Raw genomic sequence first — 23,311 nt, 5'->3', positions numbered from 1 at the left:
CAGATGTCAGCCTGGCACCCTTCGCTTAATTATCCCCAGGGAGCTCACACTTCAGGAGGCAGCCTTGTCTGACTCAGGCTCTTTACCTGACTAGTTCCAGCCCCCCATTTACACAATTCCTGTATGATTAAGGCAGGGAGAATCCTATAAGAGATACTGGAGAAATGCAGTTAGGAAGCAAGAGAATTTGATATCACAAACTTTTAACTAAAGGTTTCTATACACAAAACACCATGCTAGAGTAAATTTACACTAGTAAATGTAATAGGAGACCAAATGTGCCAAATTGGAAAGTTGTAGTTTGAAGTCAGACTACCACCACTCAGCAGTTCTATGACGTTCTTCAGAATGCTTAAACTCTCAGAATCTTTGTCAAGTAAATTGGGGCAATGTTGACTTTTTAGGGTTAAATTAAGTAATATGTTAAAGTTCTTGAAAGTGCCCAATATATATTCCTTTAGCCTCCTTTCCTTCCTCTTGGGAACACATGGGAGAGAATAGATTTTACTGGAGAAATCTGGGAAGCCCTTTGGTGAAGGTTAGAATTTGCACTGGGACCTTGAACAATGAACAGTACTTAGGTGGAGATGGTGGAAAAGGACGTTCCAGGAGGAGGGACTAGCAAGAGCAAAGGCACAAAGGAAGAATCGCACAGGAACCCATGGACGAGGAATGGTTGGAGGGGAGTGGCCTGGGGAGTAAATGGTTTACGGGAGAGAAAGCAAGCAAGGGCTGACAGCATTTTCCTGATTTTCTTTTGGAGGCTGAGATGAGGGCAGAACGGGCAGCAGGGGCAGGGCTGCCAATACCAGCCTACAGCCTCAATGACATGGGTCCCCAGGCCCCATCTTTCTACCACTGAAAGTGGGATTTCATGATGCAGTGCCAAGGGGCTGCTGTGTAGAATGAGCAAAGCAACACTGCAATGGAAAGCACTTCCCTACCAACTGTCACAAAAACAAACTGGCACAATCTGAGCTAGCACAATAGGATGGTGCAATACTTGGCACTGACGTGAGTTGTGGTCCCTCTGCTGCTAATGGTCTGGGTTGCCTCCAGGTCTGTTTCCTCTTCTGCACAGGAAAGGAACTGAACTACTTGATTCCTTTCCCCTTAAAGGAAATTTTCTTGACATATGATAAAATTCTCCACTGAAGAGGCAGAAAGTTCTTCCCAGATATTTGGCCAGTCTACAGTGCCAGCAGGTTTTGTTCCAAGAAGGCACTGACTGAACTAATCTCCACTCCCTTCAATAGGAGCTGGCTGTGTGCTTTTCTCTACTTCCTGAAGTCATCTGACTCTTGCCCTGCTCCCCACAACCAAACCTCAGGTTATACTCATACATTTGAAGACTATTGTTTGCCTAGTTCTCCTTGGTGGCGGGGGTGGGGTGGGGTGGGAGGGTGGTCCATCCTTGCTTAACAGGCAATATTGCAGTCACTATGAGTCTGCAACATCCCACAAGATGAGATATATTACTGTGCTTGGATTTTACATACCTCCTATACAGAGAATTGAAATAAAGTAGCTAAATATGTTTAATAAGTCAACAATGTGACAGAAGGATCAAAAATCATGACGTGTAAAAGAATGGTTAAAGTAATTGATGATATTTAATCTAGAGAAGAAAAGACTTGGGAAACACATGATAGCTATTTTTAAATACTTAAAAGAGCAATCACAGGGAAGAGTGACTAGATTTCCTAACACCCATGGTAAAATGTATAGAGGTACTCTTTGACTTGATATAAAGGAAGATTTTAAAAACATGACTGTCTAGGAGTGCTCAAGAAGGGTCAGATGACCAGTGATTGGGAATATTTCATAAGCAGGAGCAAGTAAGATCTGAGCCACTCTTCTGTTGGCAGGGCGTCTGTGGTGTGTTCCTTAGTTAAGGAAGTCCTATAAGCAGCTTCAGTCCAATGAGTTACCATCACCTGCTCGTGGGCCTGTGTGTTGGGTACTCTAAAGAGGAAGTTAGGAAGGCAGTAATATTGGATCCAGAACATAGTCAGACAGGAGCCTTCATGCAGATACCCTTTCCAGTTCTCCAAACACCCACTCACATGTGGTCTCAAAAACACCCAGTACCTTTACTTAGCTTTACCCACTTCACAATATGCTCAATATGAGCAATTTGACTCCCAGGCCTAGGACAGGCTGAGTGTTTCTTGTGAGTCATAGTTTTATGCTGAGACTTGAGAGTTTGTGGAGGGAGAACCCCCCTGCCCGCGGGGGGCCATGATGACAGGAGAAGTCTGTGGAAGGAGAGGGATCTAAGGGGTCCTGGGGAGGCAGGTCTAAAGATCCAGGCCTGGCAGCATCACTGTCCAGGAAGGCCCCAGTTCCTATGGCTGTGTGCTCGGAGCCAATTGTTCTCGGCAGACTTCATTCCAAGGGTCCTGTGGGGACCATGACTAGGGACCGGGCAGAAGGCAATGGCTGGTTGGAGGAAAGCCAGGCCCTGGAGAGGGGGAGGCCAGCTGGAACATAGCACTGAAATGGGCTCGGCTTTCAAGCTGCATACGGTGGCCCAGTGGACAGGTGAGTCCACGGACAAAATGGATCCGAACCAGCCCCGACTGCCCTCCAGAGACCAGCCATCCGTAAGAGTCCAGGTTTGGACTGAAACGTACCTGTGAAAAGAACAGAAAACAAAAGCGATGCTCAGAGTTGGTACTTCAGGGTGAGTCCTAGCCGTAAGAGCAAAAAGAAGGGCCGCAATCTGAAAGAACAGGACCATGATGGGGTGAGAATCAGGATGAGAAGACCATGAAGGAAGTGTCTGTCGTGCTCTGGAGGATGAGGGTGTGGAGCTATTTCCCCTCCTTTGCCATCTCTGTTACCTTTTCCTCTCCGATTTCATGGCTCACAGGCTCAGAGTTGGGAGGAGATGAGAGCAAGGATGGGAAGATGAGAGGTAAGGTTCCTACCTTATGAATAGCTTCCAGCTGCAGCCGGTCCAGGCAGAGCCGTGTTTGCCCCTCTCCCTCCTGCATGCGCAGCATCGGTTCTCTGTGGGGCAGACCGTGGAACGAACGCTGGGGAGGAGGGTATGAGAGGAGAGAGAAAGCGAGCAGATTCTTAGTTTTACATCTTTCTGCTGCAACTCCTCCAGATCCCCTGCTATACAAGGACTCACGTCGTCTACGTTTTCTAATGCTGCACCCATTCTCCTGGCCTCAATTTACCAAATCTGTGTCTTGAAACAGCAAGTAGTGATGGTTGACCGTTTCAGTGTAAGTTCGAGCCTTGGGAGGGTTTGGGGCCCCAGATGAAGCAGAAGTGTGGTCTTGACCTTCAGGACTGTCCTGATATGGTATCAGATCTGCCTTATATATAGGCTAGAAAAAAGAATGAGATTACGACCTGTAATACTGAAGACCAAATAAAAGTAAAATAGAGAAAATTGGTTTGGAGCAGGAAAGACTTTAAGGTAGAAGAAAAGGGTATGTTTAAACCTATGTTCAGATACATGAAGGTAGGGGAAATTATGTACAACTCTATGCTAAGACTTCTAGGGAGAATACTGGGGTGGGGAGACTCTTCTGCTACTTGGCAGCACTAATTTGGGAGGTCAGGTAGATTAGGACCCAACAGATGGTGCTATTAAATATTCATATACGTACGAATCTTCGATCTAAAGGTCGCTTGACATTTGTTGGGTTCAGTGCCATATCAGGCAATATAGCTGCAATGAGCTCTCCAGATATATCTCCTGCAGCTATTGTCCCGAGCCAGTCAGATCCTGAAAGACTCTAATAGGAAGAGACAGATATTTGTCATTCACTCACTCACTCATTAATTCAGTTCTGTGAACTGGTAACAACTGCACAGTCTGAGGGGGGAGAGACATATTCACATAAACAAGCATAAATAAGTTTAACATAATCCATATCCTTGATGACAATTACCACACACCTATCTTCTCTTTCTTTCCAAACCTATGGCCTCTTTCTGACTACCACTAGGAACTGTTTGCCTGTGTACTGAAAGTTTGGAAGAGAGGGGCTCACCCAGACAGTGCCTTTTCGAGGAGCAGTGAAATAGGCCTTGAAACCAAGGTAACCAGCATCAATGTAGTGAATTCCACAGAGTCCATAACTGTAAGAGATAAAGAAAAGTCCATAACTGTAAGAGATAAAGAAAAGAAAATCTTCCTTTTTCTAAGATTAGACTCTTTTCTTCCCCCAGAATCCAGACTCCCAAAGTGAAACAACCCTCCTCTCCCCACAATAATCTGGCACAGTGCACCCCAACCCCGAGGGCCTGTCCCCAGAGCTCATCCTCTCTCCATCCTGCCGTACGAGGCATAGCAGTTGTCCTGAGCCACAGTGACACCATTGTAGGGGAGCAGCCAGGCCAGCTCTGTACTCAAGAAGCGCTTGATAGAGTTTATTGGTTCATAAGGTCGTCGAAGGTCCCAGAATTTGATTTTCCGGTCACTCCCTGCAGAGGCCAGGAAATGACTGTGGAAAGATGAGAGAAGAAGATCAAGTCTGAACAACTCTGGAAGAGTCAGCCTGTCCTCACCTCCCACCTCCACACCCCCCTGTTCAATACCTGTTAGCTTTGCACCACTGAAGAGTACGCACAGCCTGGTCATGGGCTAGGAAACACTGGAACGGGTAGAGCTTCAAGGAGCCATCAGAGAGCCGTATCCGCTGCAGGGGTGAGTTCGTGGGAAGGTTCCATAAAACCACCATGCCTGAGGGTCAGGAAAGAATGTGTAGGTGTTAAAGTCAGGTTATTGCTTCCCTGGTGGCTCAGTGGTAAAGAATCCACCTGCCAATGCAGAAGATGCAGGTGACATGGGTTTGATTCTCTGGAGGAGGAAAGGGCAACCCACTCGTCTTCTTGCCTGTAAAATTCCATGGACAGAGGAGCCTGGTGGGCTACAGTCCATAGGCTGGCAAAGAGTTGGACACGACTGAGCACAGCACATAGTAATCTCTTTTCCTTGCTCTAATTTCTTTCTCTGGCTCCTAGGACCTATGTCTTCTACTCTCAGATCAGATCCCTTATGAAAGACTGGAGGGATTATGATTAGCTAGCCAACATTCCGTCCATGGTTTAAAGACTCAACCTGATATTTTTAGTTCCAGTGCTCATCAACATAAAAGTAATAGCTTAGTTTGAGATCTATTATTGAAAGATAGGTTGAATGCACCCAGTAAATAAAAGTCAAGGGTATTTTTTTTTTTTTTAAGGATAAACCCTTTAGGACAAGGGTTGGCAAACTATAGCCCGTGGGCCAAACACAGCTTGCTGCCTGTTTTGGTAAGTAAGTTTGACTGGAACACGACCACACCCATTTGTTTCCCTGAGGTCTGTGGCTGCTTTCTCTTTACAATGGCAGACGTGGATAGTTCCAACAATGGCCAAAGAGCCCACAAAGCATAAAATATCCACTGTCTGAACCTGAACAGAAATGTTTGCCAACTCTACTCTCAGGCCAAGAGAACAGGCAAAGAGCCAAAAGCAACATGTAGAGGAATAGAAAACAAATGGACAAATAAACTAACTGGGCTGATCCAAAGCAAGCTGACCAGCCTGGCAGAGGATGAGGTAATCACAAGTATAACTTTGATCAATGTAAAAGACATCCCCTTTTTATACAGAAACTCAGTAAATGTAACACTTATGAGCCTTTCTTGAAAAAACTTGACGGTGAATTACAGCTAAGCAATTTAAATAACAGAGCCACGGAGGGGGAGCCTGAGATGAAAGGTCTGGTGGAGACAGGCACTCTTTTCAATATAGAGTTAAGATTAGGTAATTCTGGGAATTAAGATGGCAAAACAGCATCAAGTATCACATACCTTGACAATGTAAGAATAAGACCACCAAAAGGGACACAGGAGATGGTGAGAGGGATGAGAAAAAGCAGGGTAAGAGCGCTAACTTCCTCATCCCCAGCAGAAAGTCTACTGGTGTGCCTAAAAGTGAAACTGTTATTTAAAACCAGTAACAACTGGGACTTGCCTGCTGGTTAAGGATTCACTTTGCAATGCTGGGGATTCAGGTTTGACCCCTGGTTGGGGAATTAAGATACCACAAGCCACAGAGCAACTTAGTTGGGCCCTCCTGGCACAACTAGAGAGTCCGTGCACCACAAGGAAGGATCCCACGTGATGCAACTAAGATCTAATTCAAACAAATAAAAAATTAAAAACAGTAACAACCTAATGATACCAATTTATGTTATTTACAACTTTTTATTCTTTTCCTTTTTAATCTTAAAAGGATCTTTATGATCCCATTTTTATAGAATTCTTTCTCTTTCCATCCAATCTTTTTATACATGCATAGAGAACAGCAAGAAATGATGTTTATCTATTCTTAATTTTTTTTTTTCTGAGTGGAAAAAGTCTAGTGATATTTTTCTCTTCTCTATATTTTTTCTACAAGCACGAATTTTTATAACTCCATAATGTTGAACACTGAACCAAAAGGGAAACAACAACCAAAAAACAAGCACATATAAAAATTTAAAGAGCAATAGTTCCCTATGTTTTGTTTTTTACCATTGTAATATCCAGCAGCCAGGTGGTGGTGGGGCCGGGTGGGCATCCAAGCCAGGCTAAGGCACTGACCACACTCAGAGGGTTCTGAAGCTTGCATAGACCCTACCTGGAGGGTTGCCACACAGTGAACCTGCAGGGACAGAGAGACAAGACCAGGATTAGGCATAACTACTGTCTGGAATGAAGGCTCAAATCAGTGTTTAGTCAGCACGGGGTGGGAGATTTTCCAGAGGTGGAAGGAGACTCACTGTGGAATTGGTAAGGCAGGCTCTAGAAGATGGAGCCTTGGCTTAAGGGAGCAGGCTCCTCACTCACCTTATAGATGGCAGGCTTCACTGCATCTGTGAGGAAGAAGGGCAGAAACTGAAGTTCTAGATCCAGACGGCTGGGGTCCCAACCAGGCTGAGCTCGCAGACCAGCACCCCTGCCCTCTCAACAATGCCCCTCCCTCTCACTTTTCTCTTGCCACCATCAATGTGTGAACTTGCCTCTGCCTGCCCCCAGATCCTTCTTCCTGTTCTACTTGACTGTGCCCTTCCTCCTATGAGAATGCCTAATCTCTCCACTCTGCTCTCTTCTCAACTTCGCTTTCCTTGTCCAGAGCGTGGCTCATCTGATCACCCCTTCTGCACTCTCCACTTTCTCTCCTGCTATTGGGTCACTCGCAAGCATAGAAGTAAAACATGCACTCTTGTCTCTGGTTAATCAAATGAACAGACCAAAGCCTTCCTTTACCCCTTATTTTGGCCACACCTTGTGGCATGTGAGACCTTAGTTCTCTGACCAGGGATTGAACCTGTGCCCCCTTGCATTGGAAGGGTGGCTTCTTAACCAGTGGGCTGCAAAGGAACCCTCCCCCTCTACCCTTCATTCACTTCCAGCCACCGACCTCTTTATTATGATCTCCTTCACAGACCAGCATCCTGAAAGAATTGTCTGTACACCTCTGTCCTAACTTCTTAATTCCCACTCCCTCCTCAATCCATGCCTAACACCAGAAACCACTAAATAGGGAATTTCTCAGGGTTTAAACCCAGGGGCCCTCTTCTTTAAACATGCAGTACTGTTGAAAAACAAGTAAATTTAATCAAATGGGAGCTGCCTTTCTCTGCTCCTTCCTCTTCATGCTCACCTTCAGCTCCATATTCTCCTTCCCTTCACAACAAAGAGAGCGTTTTCTCCTGTATGTTTGGTGGTGAGGGGAGGAGAGGTGAGGACAGGGTTGGGGGAGGAAGAGGAGTATGGCAGGAGACAAGCTCCAGGCACCAGTCTCAGCCTGTGGCAGCTCCTCACACAGCCAGTTAACTGGGGCAGTGAGAGGGGGAAGACCTGAGAGCACAGGAGAGCATGGAAGTGGGGAGATCAAAGACAATGTGCTCAAAGAAGGCAGTTACAAGACTGAAAAAGAGAGAAGTAAAAGAATGGGGAAGAGTGAAGTCAGAATGGGAGGACTGACTGGGTAAGGCTCTGCACTGGAGACACTGGGCCTGGAGGAGTTTCGGGGTGCGGGGGGAGGGGGTGGACAGGCCCTTCTAAGCTCTGGCCACAACTCCAGCAGCCCCATCCTCCTTGCTGCAATACTCACCTAGGGGCTGCTGAGCCAGCAGGGCCTCGGGATGGGGCAGGCTGAACAGCAGCACCTTCCCATCTGAGCAGGCAAGAGCCAGGAGACCCAGTCGGGGCAGGAGAGGAGCCTAGAGGGTGACACCAGATCTGCACTGAGACTTGCTGCTGGAAGGAATGTCTCAGAAAATGCGTGAGCTTCTGGTCCCTGAAAATCTGATATGGAGCTGCTGGACAAACTCCACCTCCCACTCTCCAACTTCCCTTTCTCCAACTCTGGGAAGACCCAGGGCCCCTTTGTTCTGGCTGAGGCCAAAGGCCACCCCACAGTCAAGTGGGAAGTACCTTCCGAGGGGTGCCTGGAAGTTCCCATGCTCCACTGGGGCAGAACTTGAGGTCCCAGATGCAGCCGTGGTCACAAGCTATCCCGTAGACAAAGTGGGCTCTGTTGCCAAGACTGAGAGAGAGAGCATGTGCAGAGAATGGGTAGGAAGGAAGGGTCTAGAGCTTCCAGAGCCTGTGTTCCCCTTGTCTCAACCCAGTCTGAGCCTTCCCCTGCCCCCAGCCCAGACCCACCCTTCTTTCTTCCTCCACCACTCTCCCCTGGCAGTGTCCCAGCCCCACCTCACCAGCTTTCTTGCTGCAAGGTCCCAAGGTCCCAGAGCTGGAGCAGCCCAGGGCCTGAATACAGCTGGCTCAGTGAGTGTGTCTCATTCATGTCAGGGCTGGAGAAAAGAGCCACATACTGCGAGGCTGCTGACCCCTCTGGCACTGGGCACCAGTCCAGAGCCCAGAGTGGGCCCCCAGTGAAGAAAGACACATCCAAGCGCTCTGGGTGTGCAGTGATAGAGCTAAATCTATAGAAAAGGCAAAGATGAAAAAAAGGAGCTAGTAAAAGGCAGTAAGGACTTCAGTAGATGAATGGATCAACTGTGATACATCCAGACAATGGAATATTACTTGGCACTAAAAAGAAATGACCTATCAAGCCATGAAAAGGCATGAAGGAAACTTGAATGCACATTACTAAGTGAAAGAAGCCCACCTGAAAAGGCTACATACTGTATGATTCCAATTATAAGACATTCTGGAAAAGGTGAAACTATGGAAACAGTAAAAAGATCAGTGATAACCAGAGGCTGAGGAGGGGAGAGGTAGGGGATGAACAGGCAGAACACAGAGTATTTTTAGGGCAATGCAAATACTCTATATGATACCATAATGATGGATACCTGTCATTAAACCTTTAACCAAACCCATAAAGTGTACAACAGTAAGAATGAACCCAAAGGTAAACTATGGACTTTGAGCGATTGTGATGTGTTGGTGCAGGTTCATCGATTATAACAAATGCGCAAATGCGCCACTCTGGTGAGGGACTGTTGATAATGGGGAAGGCTGTGCGTGTCGGGGTGGGGGTGGAGCGGTGGTGGGGAGAGAGGGAGTATATGGGAACTCTCTCTACCTGCCTCTCAGTTTTGTTGTGAACCTAAAACTGCTCTTAAAAAAGAAAAAAAAAAAGGAATGCAGACAGAATGGGAGCGCCACCTGGAGCTCCTGACCTAAGCAAGCACCAGAGCATCATCACTCACAGTCAACAAGCGAGACCAGTCCTAGCCACCATGTTATCTTCCTCCTTCCCTTCCCCAGGTCTGTCTAGCTCCAGGCTCACCTTCAAAGGTGACAGGCCATGCATTCTGATTCACTACAGTGTTCACTCTAGGGCCAGTCTGTCCACGTCTAGCTGAGTAGATATGACCTTGAAAACTTGTTCCACCCTCAACCTCCCTAGGCTCCCTCAGTCTGGCCAGCAGAGAGAAGCACTGCAGATTAGAGGGGGCTGAGCAAATATAGGCAGCTCTCCTAGCCTTGGGACCAACTGGACCAGCATTCAGGGAAGAACAGGGCCAATCTCCCATCCCCTTTGACATCCATTTTTCCTACTTCTGTCTCCCAGAATCAGAAAAAAGAGATGCGATCATCACCTGTTTATTCTGTAGAGGGTACCATCTTCAGGAAGTCCTTCACGTTGTACAGAAAACAGCGGGGACTTCTCCTCCTGGGGCAGGTAGGGAGCTGCCTCACTGGGGGATGGCAAAGGGAACAAACAGTCTAAATGAGGAAAAGTTTCACCTATACTGGGATTCCCACGATCAATCTAGAGTCCTCAGTTACCCTTCTGCCTCCAGGGGTGTCACCCGCTCCTAGATTTCAAAGATGCCCCTTCAACTTACAGTTCAGATAACAAGCGCCACTTCCACGCTAAAGGAATCCATTCCGCAAACTCCCAGTATGAATGCTTCTGATCTCGGCTGGAGGAGCAGAAGTAGCATTAGTGAAGGAGAGATTCCAGAGCAGCACTGCCCCATAACTTTCTTTGAGGATGGGAGCAATCTGTTATCTGTGCTAATCTAACACACAAGCTGCAAGTAGCTATTGGGCACTTAAATGTGGCTAGAGCAACTGAGAAACTGGACTTTTAATTATATTTCATTAATTTTAAATGAAATTTAAATGGCTTCGTGCAGCTTGCAGCTACCAAATTGGACAGCACAGCTTGAGAGCTTCTGCCTTTGGAGCAGGACCTTTGAGTTACAAATGTCTTCCCCCTGTTCTACACTGCGGGTGCTTGCCCCCACTTCTCACAGCCCCACTGCTAGGCTGGGTCCTCGGCCTTCCTTTGTTCTCCACCCCTACCTTTCATCCCCAGCTCCCGTTCCCCAAGTCTCACATATCCTTGGTGAGATGAAGGCACTTCCAAACAGGGGCCATGATGTGATTTGGTAAGCCATTGTGAGCCATTCCCCGAACGTGTGGCTTCTGCTTCTGAGGATCAAATTGAAGAAAGTGTAAGTCCCAGAATTTTACAGGCTAGAGAAAGTCCCCAGGAGAGAGCTTTCCCAGCTTTTTCTTCTCCTGGTACTACTTGCTCTCTAATTTTTCTCCTATCGGCATCTTAAAAGATTTGTATCTTAACCATTACAATGACCTCTCCATCTTTTGCTCTTACTTCTCCAGCAAAACCTGCTCTCTATTTTCTGTTCATCTTCCTCGGTGTGTTTCTACAGCACTTAATTCAGAGCACTCCTATTTGCTTCCTGAAGCTCCTGCCCTGGGGGTAGTCTCCCTCCTTTGAGGGTTAGTCACTGAATGTATTTCCTAGAGTTCCTGTGTCTTCTCAACCCTCAATACATGTACTCCTGGTAATCTCATCCTTTTGACTCATGGCTTTGACCCCCATTTTTATGCCTGACTGCATCTTAGCAAATGTAACCTTTACTCAGTCTCAACTTTTCTACAAAATCTAGACTCATACAATGTGGTGCTGAGCCATATTAGAACTTGAGGCAAAAGTGAGTATCACTAGTATACTTCCTGCCTTTATTGAAAATTTTGTATTTTCTTCAGCATAGATTTGTTGCATTAATTTTGATTTTTAAGATGTTGCATTGAGACATTTATCTTTACTAGAGGGTTCTGGTGCTCCCTTAAATGCCCCTGGGAGGAGTAAAGCACTGGTCCTATATATCTGACTGGCAACCAGACGTCTCCAGAAGGACGGCCCTTGACCCATTGGCCCCTCCAGCTCGACATGTCAGAAAGTAAACTCATCACTTCACCTGCCCACCTTCACCCTTCCTGCATCCCCCACCCTTTCTGTGTTCCCAAGTTCAGCGTATGAGAGCACCATCAAAGTTGGAAACTCCTGCCCTTTCCTCTCCTTCAACTCCCAACTGCTATTAATCCTCTTATGTATCTCTTATCTCTGTCTCCTGATCTTTTCTTCCTCCACTGCTTAGTTTAGGCCCTTACCACCTCTCACCTAGAGAAATGAAGCTGCCTTCTCATTGTCAACTGCAAATTAACCTATTTTCCTAACCGATCATGTTCTTTTCCTACCTAAAAACCATTGTTGTACAGAGTTTCTGTTTGGGATGACAAAAGTTTTAGAAATGGATAGTGGTGATGGTTACACTACACTGTGAATGCATTGAATGCCCCTGAATTGTACATTTTAAAACAGTAAATTTTGTTATATCTATTTTACCATAATTATACACGCACATACTCTATTGGCTCCTACCAGTTTCATTTCTTTCATCCTCTCTAGTCTAATCTTCCCCACGTTAACCCAGGCCCTATGCTGCAGCCATAACCAGTTTCTGGGAAATCATCCTCTCTGACAAACTTCAGTTCCTTTCTAGACCTAACTCAACGAGCATTTCTTTATGAAGTCTAAGCAGTTAACCACCCTTCCTCTATATGCCTAAAGCATTCTGTTCCCTCCTGGTGCAGCATTTATTATACTGTAAGCTTTGTACGGGAGGACCCTGTCTTATTCATGATTGTGCTTCCTAGCTCAGAGGAGATGCTCAATGTATGAACAAATAATCTTGTTTAGTTACACCCTCAGCGTCCAGAATCTCAACTGTGTTTGAAGTTGCTCTTTCTTAACTTTCCCCTGTTTTGGCCATCCTAGTTACTAGGCTAAAGCCTTCCTTCTGGGCACCCTGCTGATCCTCCCAATAATGCTCCTATTTCTCCCTCCATGGTCTTGTCCACTCAGGTTACCTGAGTAGATCCTCGGGCAGTGCTTCGGGGCGCTGCAGGCTCGGGGTCAGAAGAGTTCTCACTTGGGGCCTCGCTTTCTTCTGCTTCTTCAGCCTCAACCTGGAGAACAAAGTCTTCATCCCGTGCGGTGTTATCCCCTTCTCCACGGAGACAGGCTGCCTGCGGCTGGATTATCTTCGGCTGGGTAGGGCTGCTCACCTGGGGGCCCTCAGGACAGGACACTGGAGTAGGCAGCGCTGTTGAGAGCTCCTCCGCCAGTTCCTGAAGATACAGAAGTGCCCTGCAGGACAGGGCAGAGTCAGAGCCATAGCACAGCCACTTCACCCAGGGCCCACTCTGCCTGACGCTTGGCCAATTCTCATCTCACTAGATCCTCCCAGTGACCGTGTGAAATGGCTATTACTTTCCCTCCCCCTTTGATAGATGTAGAAACAGAAATCCAGGAAAGTTAGGTGACTTGGACAAGAGGATTCAGATCACATATGTGGAATCTGAACCCAGGTCTTCTGAGTCCAAGTCTGAAGCACTACCACAGTCAGAGATCATTGAGGGAAAATGGAAAGGATGGAAGGACATATATATGCTGACGTATACAGCACAGTAAAACTGCAGTGAAGACTTGGAGGAAATAGCGGAAAATGTGATAGGATGAGGTACAGAAAGAAACCGCCCACAGAATTTAACCAGACAGAAACTGCTGTTGAAGACCTAGAAGACTGCTCAAGTGCCCAGAAGCCAGCACCACCCCTGCTTACCTGACACCTCACCACAGTCCACTCATCTCTCCAGCATCTGCTCCACCCCCACCCCTTCACCCCAGCCCCCCTCCACCAAGCTGCGCCCCACAATCCTTACACTTGGGCAGCCCTTCGGCGGGGTCGTTCCCCAGGAGGGGTCTCAAAGTCCTCAGGGGGCATCTTTGGATGTGGAGACTCTGGCTGATCTAGGCCTTTGGACAACTTCAGCAGTAGCAGATCTGCCTTGGACTTTCGACCTCGTTTCTTAGGCATGGGGGTGGACAGAGGGTTGGATTGATCTAAGAGACCAGGAACCCGAGGGGCTGATGGAGAATTAGGCTGCTGGGGCCTTTTGGGGCCTTTCCGTGTCCTACCACCTCTCTTCGGGCCAGGCTTTGAGGCCCTAGGCTTTGGGACCTTTGACATCTCTGAAGAAAGATCTGTAGAGAAGAATATGGGTCTGTGAGATGGGACCAGAGCTCAAACCTTTTTGGAACAGATTACACCATACCCAGGTTGTAAAGTCCTATGAGCTTGACCTGCTCTCGTTCATCTTAAGCTGAGCATGCGGGGCTAAAAGGCTGAAAGATCAAGGGACACACCTTGCTGTTGCAGTCTGGAGAGGCTTTCCTGCTCTGGAAGGAGCCTCCTCTCATCCAGAGAATCCTCATATCCAGGGAAAGGGGTAGATAATGGCATCTCTATGGAAGCCTCCACACTGGTTGTTTCTGAGGAGGCCTTGACGTCAAGCTGGTTCAGCACCTCTTGTCCAGGAGAGTCTACCACAGTCATGTTCCCCACGGGGCCGGCCTCCTCCAGAGCCATATAGCCGACCCCGTAGGTATCCATTAGCACCCCAAAAAATGGCTGCCCCTGCATGCAAGAGACATACAAATGACGAGAAGGAAAAAGCTCTGGTAAGAGCTCAGATTTTTCCACCTCCTGTCTTTCTCTTCTCATCATTGTTCCTCCAACCACCCCCACCACCCCACCTTCCCAACCAACCAGAAACCCAAACTCTGGTCATTCATTCATTCAGCAGTAATTCCTAAGCATCTTCTATATAACAGGCACTATTCTAGGATCTGGTAACATGACAATAAGCAAGGCAGACAAGGTGCCTGATCTCATGGAACTGACAATGAACAAACAATAACAAGCTACCATTTAGTAAATGCTTACTACATGCCAACTACTATTCTAAGTGCTTTATTCAGATGATTTAAAGTGAATGAACAGTTATTTAACTCCTTTCCCTGAAACCTAATGAAATGAATCATTCCTCTCTTAAAAAAAATGAGAAAGAAAAAAAAAAAAAAAATCACCTGTTATGAAGCAGGGAAAGGCCACAAGTTTCTAAAATAAACTATAAAGTATAGCTGCCAGATACTATACAATTTAGATCAAACTGAAGGAGAACAGGATGACTAGAGCTAACATCCATCTTTGTGAATATTAGTCAAGGTGCAGATTTATTTAAGGATAGGTAATTTCTAGTGTCCTGCTAGCAATCTTTCAGCTGGATGGGGAGGTGGTAGCCTATGAGACAATTAAGGAACATCCCACTGCATTAAGAAACTATTTAGACATTGAAGAATAGACTGAAAGTGTCACGGATCTTCATTTTCTTCAAACCCAAAAAGTCAGCTATGCAACTACGGACCAAAGAAAACTGACAATGATAAACAAAACAGTGACCGCCACACCAAAAACCTGAGCAACAGAGAACTGCAAGGGCCCAGTTTGCGACCAGAATAACCTACCTGTCTGTGACAAAAGGGAAGAAATAACTCAGATTCAAGGAGGAATCCCTCCATAGATCTGTATATGTCTTAAGGATGAAGAATTCATCAGCCTCAGTGGAAAGTGTGTTAATACAAATACCATAAGAAATATCATACAAATTAAAATTTCCTACTGTCTCTTTTCAAGAAGATATCCTTATGAACTATAACAACAGCCGACTCTCTAACTCAGGTGCTAAGGATACATTATAACACCATATGCTAAAGATACAACATAACAATATCAAGGTAAATAGAGGTCAATGAAACTCCACCTACATTGTTCTCTTTGTTGCTGTTTAGTTGCCAAGTGGTATCCTGTTCTTTGCAACCCCATGGACAGTAGCCTGGCTCCTCTGTCCCTGGGATTTCCCAGGAAAGAAGACCAGAGTGAGTTGCTATTTCCTTCTCCAGTGGATCTTCCTGACCCAGGGATTGAACCTCCATCTCTAGCACTGGCAGGTAGGTTCTTTACCACTGAGCCACCAGGGAAGCCCACATTGTTCTCTGGTAAACAGCAAACCCGGAGAGAACTACTCCATTCAAAATCAGGAATAAGCAAAAAGGATCCAATGGGACCTACGCCTAGTTGCTATAGAAAGAATAAAAAGGACTCAAATGAAAAAGGTGAAAAGTACTGTTTCAAAGAATGTCTCCAGAAAACAAGAAATTTTCCAACAAAAACTTCTATAGTTTCAAAAAAGCCAGAGACTGTGAAATCCAATAAGAGATCAAAGAAGAGATAAAACAATGGCAAGGCAAAAAAAGAGCTGGTAGTCATAAGGAAAGAAACTGAATAAAAGAATAAAATCAAAGAAATGAAAATCAGAGGAGAAGCAAAATGTTGAAACTACTGAAAAGACAATCAGTGGTATGAAAGGCATTTGAGAGAAACCATGCAGACTATAAAGAGATAACGGTGACTAGTGGGGAAGGCAATGGCACCCCACTCCAGTACTCTTGCTTGGAAACTCCCATGGATGGAGGAGCCTGGTAGGCTGCAGTCCATGGGGTCGCTAAGAGTCAGACACGACTGAGCGACTTCACTTTCACTTTTCACTTTCCTGCATTGAAGGAAATGGCAACCCACTCCAGTGTTCTTGCCTGGAGAATCCCAGGGATGGGGGAGCCTGGCAGGCTGCCATCTATGGGGTCGCACAGAGTCGGACACGATTGAAGCAACTTAGCAGCAGCAGCAGCAGTGAGAAGATGGTATGGGCGAAAAGAGAAAATGGGGAGCTAATATATGAATAATTGCTATTTCTAAAGAACAGAGAAGAAAAATGGGAACAGAAAAAATGTTCAAAGACCTAACAAAAGAAAATTTCCTGAAATGAAAAACAGAATGTGTACTTTCCTGAAGTAAAGGAAGATCTCAGCCTAAAGTTAAAAGGGCTTATCATATAAAAAGGACACAAAAATCAATAAAGACTCATTAAGAAATATCTGAATGAAGACTAAATTTCTCCTACAAATGGGGGTGGGAGGCAATCAGGTCAGCCTGGGAGTTCTTAGAAACATTTGATGCCAGAGGATAAAGAAACAAAAGGATCAAGAGAATTCTTAATTGTCATTCATGTAAAGGTAACAGGATGACATTCTAAATACAGAAACTTCTACAAGTTTCTAGAAATTACAAAAGTAATCCCCAGAATAGAGGAAGGGTTAGGGGGCAAAAAAGTTTAGGAATAAGTACTTATCAAACTGAGAAGTGGTTCATAGCTGCTGGTTCAAGAACCACCTGGCCTCTCCTCTGCCACGGTAGGGAGTCACAGCTGAACCAAGAAGCCCCTGCCATAGGTGATGGCTCCATAAACAAGCTGCCTCTGCAATAATCAGAAAGTGACCAACTGAGGCAGACTCTTCTCTGGCTTGCAGATCCAGAACTGTGTCACTGCCACAATCTGCAAAAGCAAAATGCATGCCCTCTGGCCTGCCTCCTCTCTAAACTGAAGTCTAAATTTGAGTTCTTCAAGAGCATATTCGATTTGTAAGACCTAAATCATATTCAGAATCTTGAATGGAAAAATTCCAGGAAATGAAGTTTCTAGCTTTCCAGGCTCTCAAGTGGAGGTTGCTCATTCTCTCGAATCCCACTTACCCCAGGGTAGAAAGTGGGATCAGTGTTTTCTCAGTTCTTCTCCAGTGCCAATTCTTGACCAAAAAGTCCTCCCCATCTTGTAAAACCTTGTTCCTTCCAAGCCCGTAACATTTGGCTAAATCACTGGTATCCACTCCACTGTCACACCCGGGATGCCAACATATAAAACCTTTTTTTAACCTCCAAAATCACTAAGACACCCACTGTCTGATCACGACCTCCCATCATTACAGCCAGGCTGCCCAACTATGATCACTGTATCTACTCTTCACCATGTTAATTACTCCACTATCCACTGATCACTCGAGTTTCTCCCTATGTCAGCCATATCCCATGTAGTTTAGACTCCTTTATTTTAATCAGATTCTTATTGATATTACAAACTTCCTTTCATCTTTTTGTTTCACAGGCCTGGCAAAACTCAAGTCCTGGATGAACCAATCCCCCATTGCAACCAGTACATCTAAGCTAGCTGGGCACTAAAGTCACACTTTCTTTCTGTCAGCTCCCACACCCTCTCCTTTAGTGTCTAATCCCATAGTCTTCAGCAAATGACTAAGTCTTAGATTTCTGAAACAAAAACTAAAAAACTAAAAACCAGTGGTCAAGAATTTGCCTTGCAATGCAGGGGCAGGTTCGATCCCTAGTCAAGGAACTAAGACTCTCGTGTCACAGAGCAACTGAGCCCCTGTGCCACAACTAGAGAATCTGTGCACCACAAAGAAGATTTTGTGTGCTACAACTAAGACCTGACACAGTCAAATAAATATTTAAAAAGAAAAAACCACCAAAAGCCATACTTCAATTTCTTGTCAAATAACTAACACTCCCTGCTTCTGAGTCCGTCGTCCACTCTGAAGTCAAGCTTTCCAGTTATGTTCTCGCTCCATGCCCCCTCTGGGCCCACCCAAGGGAACTGGTGATGCTTATCCTTTTCCTTTCCCTTGCCTCCTTCTAAACTGCAGCAAACGCCTTCTAAAATTTAACAATTCACTTGTTTCTTGTCTTTACACGTAGTTGGCAGCTTTTTGCTTATTTGCAAACTCACTGCTTTTGTCCTTCCATATTCAATTCAGTTTGCTTTTTCTTTTTTAGGTTTGTATAAAACCTTTAATTGATACAAAATACTTATAAATATGTGTAGAATGTAAATAACAATAAAACACCTGTGTATCTGCCATATTTCAACTCAGTTTTAATAGAAATGTAACTTGTACATACTCAATTTCCTTAAAATTTAAACATGTCACAAATATATAAATATAGTGACAAATCAATTGACATTAAAAATGATGGGAAACAATACAATAACTCTTGGCAAGCATTCAGATCAACTAGTGAGAGTAATCAGACCTACAGGAAAAAAAACCTATAGGCTTCGAGAATTCAGTGTGCCATGGGCATCAGTTTGTATGCTTTATAGACGAAAAGGAGAATGTCAGTTAACAGAGGGAGTTAGTTAAATGAAGATCAGTTAAGAGAACTTCTGTATGTCTTGAAGATTTCTCCGTATCTGTACACATACATCCATCTCATTCTTCTGGGCTACTATGTGGTGTTCCATAGGATTATAGTTTATTTGGGTATTTCCCTTTTAATGAACAATTGGATTACAATACTATTACAAATACTACTGCAATGAATATTCAAGTATAGATCTCTTCAGTAATGAGAAATTATTTTTCTAGAATAATCAGCTGAAGTGAAATTACTGGGTTAAAGCGTACACACATTTCAAAATTTGATACTTCCAAACAGGTCGCCAAGATGAAAATCAATTTATACTCCCATTAACTGTAAAAATGGGTATACGCATTTTACTACCCTTGTCAATCTTCGATTTTTGCCAGCCTGATGGGTGAAAAAATTCCTCCTTGTGTGTGCTTTTAGTCACTCAGTCATGTTGGACTCTTTGCGATCCCATGGACTATAACCTGCCAGGCTCCTCTGTCCATGTGGGTTCTCCAGGCAAGAATACTGGAGTGGGTTGCCATGCCTATCCTCAGGGGATTTTCCTGACCCAAGGACAACCCATTTGAAGTCTCCCTCATTGCAAGCAGATTCTTTACCCACCAGGGAAGCCCATTTATTTGCATTGTCCTGATAATAACTGAGGTTAGCAACTTCTTTTTTATATGTTGGACATCTATGTCTTTTATGAATTGCCCATTTCTGTAGGACAAATTGATCATTTTCTTATTGATCTGTGGAGTTATTTATGTTGTGAATATTTTCTCTCGGTATCTACCTTTTTTAACTTTGCTTATAATGTTTCTTGCAAAACTAAGGTTAAATTTTATGAGTTAAATTTCTCAGTCTTCTCCTTTATGGCTTCTGTGTCTTTGTGGCCACCCTGCCTCACATAGGATCTTAGCTGCAGACCAGGGATTGAACCCCTGCCTCCTGCAGTGGAAGTGGAGAGTCCTAACCACTAGACCACCAAGAAATTCCTGTGTCTTTAAAAAAGGTATTTCCTACCCCATTGATAATATCAGAATATAATATATCTTATTTTTTTCTAATGATTTTTCTAGTTTTAGATCTTACATGTAGCTGTTTAGTCCATCTGGAATTTTTTAATAAGAGATATGGATATTTACTTATTCCATAGTTATTTTCTTTATAAGTTTCATAAGATAGGGACCTTGTCTGATTCATTATTGTATCCAGAAACTAGTACATGGTAAGTGCAATAATTAACCTTTGTTGATTTAAGGACTAACTTCTCAAGGTACAAGAATCTCTATAAGGATTCACTTCTCAGAGAAGGCAGCAGCAGGGTGTAGTGGTTAATTTCCATTTTTGACTTTACAATACAAATTTTGGACACAAGCAAAAGAGGTTTAGTAAATTTGTACCAGGATTTATAAAATTTTAAATCTGCACCCCAAATTGTCTGGTTCCCATGCTGCTCCAAGGCCGCCAGCCTGATCTCCCCAACCACAGAAAATGATTAGGTAACACTGTTCTGCAGGTATGTAATTATTTTACACACACGGCATGGTCTAATACATTATTTCCAAAGTGTTCCCATGGTACAACTGGTGGTCTGCAAGATGACTTCTGATACAAAATTGAACAATTTTATTTGATTAATTATGTTTTTATTTTAACTTGTATTTAAAAAAACTGTAACTAGTCCATGAAATCCCTGGACTAGTTAGATCAAGACTAAAGCACTTAAACCTTAAAATTAAATCAATTTAAAGAAAACAATTAAGAAAGTACTACAGATGATAAGAAAGGGTGGCAAAAAGGAACGAAGGCACAGGAATGAGGTTTGTGTAACAATATGCCGCTGGGGCCCTCGGCTTGCACCCTGCACTTTTAACAAAGTGAGTTTCGCGGGTGAAGCTCAAGTCGCCACCTCTCCCTTTCGGAACAGAAAGCCAAGTTGCTGCGTGATAAAAGGACTAGATTGGGAAACATAACTGGCCCCTGGCTGCGCCAATGGGGTTGCAGCGCGCGGGGCACAACCCCCAGGGTTACAAGGACCTCGCCGAGGAAGAGGCTGAACACACTACAATGAGAAGACTGACCCGCCACCACCCTAGGGGTGACCGCTTGCTCTTTCTCAGTCCTGGGAGTGGGGTTAGCTTTCACCACTAGCCTGTTCGGGAAGTGAGCCGTGAGTTTCCTAAGGCTGAGGACTACAGTAGGTTCGCAGAGTTCGAGGTTTGCAATGTTCGCAGCGCCGGGGCCCGGACACAGGATAAGATGTTACGGACACCTCACTGGGAAAGAAGGCGAAACCCGAGGAGATCAGAGATAGGGGCTGCCACCGTGGGTTAGGGAGGTGGGGAGCACGGCGGTTTCCGTAGGAGCTCGGGGGCTGGAGGTCGCGATGCTGAGCAGAGGCGGAAAAGCGGAGCCGGAATTGGTTCCCAATGTCTTAGTGCTATCAAAAAAAGAAGGGGGGGTAGTAATCGTGGGGCCCCTCACACCCCGCTGCGGTACACTCACCCTCACCAAAGTCCTTCCGGAAGTCCAAGTTCGAAGATGGCGCCGCCTGTCTGGTCGCCGTTTTATGACGAAATCTAGTAGCTACTCTTCATTGACGTCCCCCCCACCCCCAGTGCACAAGGTAAACACGTGGGCTTGGCCGGGAATTTGTGCCCCAGGACGTTTTCTATTAGACTATGTATTCCATAATGCAATGCGGCGAGCGTCCCCAAGCCCGTCGCAGCGGGCGCCGCTCCCGGGCCTCCGAGGCGCGGGGGACGAGGCACGGCCTTATGGGAATTGCAGTGTCCCGAAGGGAAGACTGACGCCTGCGCGTTGACGGCCGTCGCGCCCCCGCGGGTTCCCACGCGGCTTCTATGCGAGCCTCGAGAGTGCGGGCGCCCAGGCCCGAGTGTCGCTCCCGAGCGCTGAATCCTGGCTTTGTGTGGAGACTACTGGCCCGTGGCTGGCAGGGCCGGGCAGACCAGAGAGTACTTACCCGCAACCCCCGAGCCGTCGAGCGGAAGCCTGGGAGACAAAGGAATCCGTGCCTCGGGCCGCGGGGGGACGACTCCGGCTTCCGCCCCAAGGGCAGCCCCCAGCAGATCCAGCCACTAGTGTAAGCCAGGGATGGACCCGAGACCGAAACACAGTGAAGGGGAGGAGCAGAAGAAAAGCCTGGCTTGGAGACGCTCTACTCAAATGATCCTCAGGCTTGGACCCTCCCCTTGGTCGTAGGCCTCTCCCCACTCCCTCCCTGGGTGGTCGGTTGTGGTTGGAGAAAGAATGTAACAAACTTCTGCCGTTTCCTGAGGCATTTAAAGCTGTAAATCACACAGGTCTGCATATACCGAATAGGAGAGTTCAGGATATACAAAAATGGACAAGAAAGGATGGGGTAAACCAGTCTTTTCCCAGATAATCTCATCTATTAAATTCCCTTGGTTACCCAAAATATTTATGAAAAACAAGGGAGAAGCTGCTGCTGCTGCTGCTAAATCGCTTCAAGCTAGCCAGGATTTAAAAGCTAGAGCAAGGGGACTCCCATCCCATTCGTCTTAAGTGGCCTAAAACAAGCTAAGGCTGTGCTGTGGCTTAGGGCAGGCTTTGTGAGGGTGCTGAAGTGGGTGCAGTGGAGGCTGTGGTTCCTCTCAATTTCAAGCATTTCTCTCTTCATTAAAAAACTTGTTTCAAGCATTTATTTCTCTAATGAACAAACCTCTTTGCCATTCCTATTGCCTCAGATTAGATTATCTTTGACTTCAACTATTGCAAAATCTTTCTCATATTAATAATTGTATCTATTTGGGGGATAAGACATTCACATGATTCGAAATTCAAAAGATGCATAGGGTATAGTGAAGCCTCTTTTCCACTTCTCTCTCCAGTCTCCCGGACCACATCTACCTAGGCAGTTTCTTGTTACAAGTCCAAGACATTTTCTCTATTTATACTCATGCAAATACATATATATCTTTCCCCATTTTAATTCAAACAGCATCTACATTGTCCTGCACCTTACTTTTAACTGAGTGTACCTTGGAGACTATTCCATTGCTATATATAAAAACCTTCCTTATCGTTAGATTTCTTGTGTGTGCTCAGTTGTTAAGTCATGTCCAACTCTTTGAGACCCCATAGACTGTAGTCCACCAGGCTCCTCTGTTCATGGGATTTCCCAGGCAAGAAATACTTGAATGGGGCTCCCATTTCCTTCCCTAGGGAATCTTCCTGACCCAGGGATAGAACCTGCAGTCTCCTGCATTGGTAGGCGGATTCTTTAACACAGAGTCACCTGGGAAGCCCCCATGACTGCTTAGTATGTAATTATATAAATGTAATGTTAGTTCTTATTACTGATGGGTATCTAGGTGGTTTCCAGTCTTTTGCTAATACAAACAATGCTGCTCTATGTGTTAGTGCAAGTTCATGTGCCTGATACACAATGAAGCCAAACAAACTGAAACGTGGGAGTTTGGAACAAAAAAAGGTTTACAGCAGGGCCATACAAGGAGCTGAGTGGCTCATACCTAAAGGCCCTGAATGCCCCAAAAGGTTTCAGCTGTGTGCTCATGGTAGTTAACA

General features: G+C 45.4%; 1 protein-coding gene across 4 annotated transcripts; it reads right to left on the bottom strand.

The window, feature by feature from the left end:
* Positions 1 to 1,594: 1,594 nt before the first annotated feature.
* Positions 1,595 to 22,315, bottom strand: GTF3C2 (general transcription factor IIIC subunit 2). Of its 4 annotated transcripts, none has more exons than XM_061432974.1 (20): positions 21,726 to 22,315; positions 16,880 to 17,009; positions 14,002 to 14,272; positions 13,518 to 13,839; positions 12,663 to 12,942; positions 10,822 to 10,916; positions 10,325 to 10,402; positions 10,076 to 10,174; positions 8,720 to 8,947; positions 8,436 to 8,547; positions 8,113 to 8,221; positions 6,843 to 6,868; positions 6,528 to 6,657; positions 4,564 to 4,708; positions 4,308 to 4,469; positions 4,017 to 4,104; positions 3,630 to 3,758; positions 3,192 to 3,344; positions 2,934 to 3,041; positions 1,595 to 2,636 (listed from the first exon to the last, which is right to left on the bottom strand). In XM_061432974.1, exons 3-20 carry the CDS (start codon positions 14,246 to 14,248, stop codon positions 2,418 to 2,420), a joined length of 2,730 nt encoding a protein of 909 aa, XP_061288958.1. In that variant the 5' UTR covers positions 14,249 to 14,272; positions 16,880 to 17,009; positions 21,726 to 22,315; the 3' UTR covers positions 1,595 to 2,417. The 4 variants fall into 4 exon arrangements, with proteins under 4 accessions (XP_061288958.1, XP_061288956.1, XP_061288957.1 ...); XM_061432972.1 differs by lacking the exon at positions 21,726 to 22,315 and adding an exon at positions 21,248 to 21,704; XM_061432973.1 differs by lacking the exon at positions 16,880 to 17,009.
* Between the last annotated feature and the right edge of the window lie 996 nt (positions 22,316 to 23,311).

This window comes from Bos javanicus, chromosome 11 (assembly GCF_032452875.1).
Source record: "Bos javanicus breed banteng chromosome 11, ARS-OSU_banteng_1.0, whole genome shotgun sequence".
Lineage (NCBI taxonomy): Eukaryota > Metazoa > Chordata > Mammalia > Artiodactyla > Bovidae > Bos > Bos javanicus.
The sequence above is the reverse complement of the archived record's forward strand: the minus strand, read 5'-3'. Positions and strand labels throughout refer to the sequence as shown.

What these genes read in the sequence shown, in the direction of transcription:
- GTF3C2 (XM_061432974.1), bottom strand. Translation starts at nt 14,248, where the DNA reads ATGGATACCTACGGGGTCGGCTATATGGCTCTGGAGGAGGCCGGCCCC. An exon ending in TGAAGCCTGCCATCTATAAG is followed by an intron (nt 6,658 to 6,842) that starts GTGAGTGAGGAG and finishes CTGTCCCTGCAG; the next exon opens with GTTCACTGTGTGGCAACCCT. An exon ending in CAGTGGTGCAAAGCTAACAG is followed by an intron (nt 4,470 to 4,563) that starts GTATTGAACAGG and finishes ATCTTTCCACAG; the next exon opens with TCATTTCCTGGCCTCTGCAG.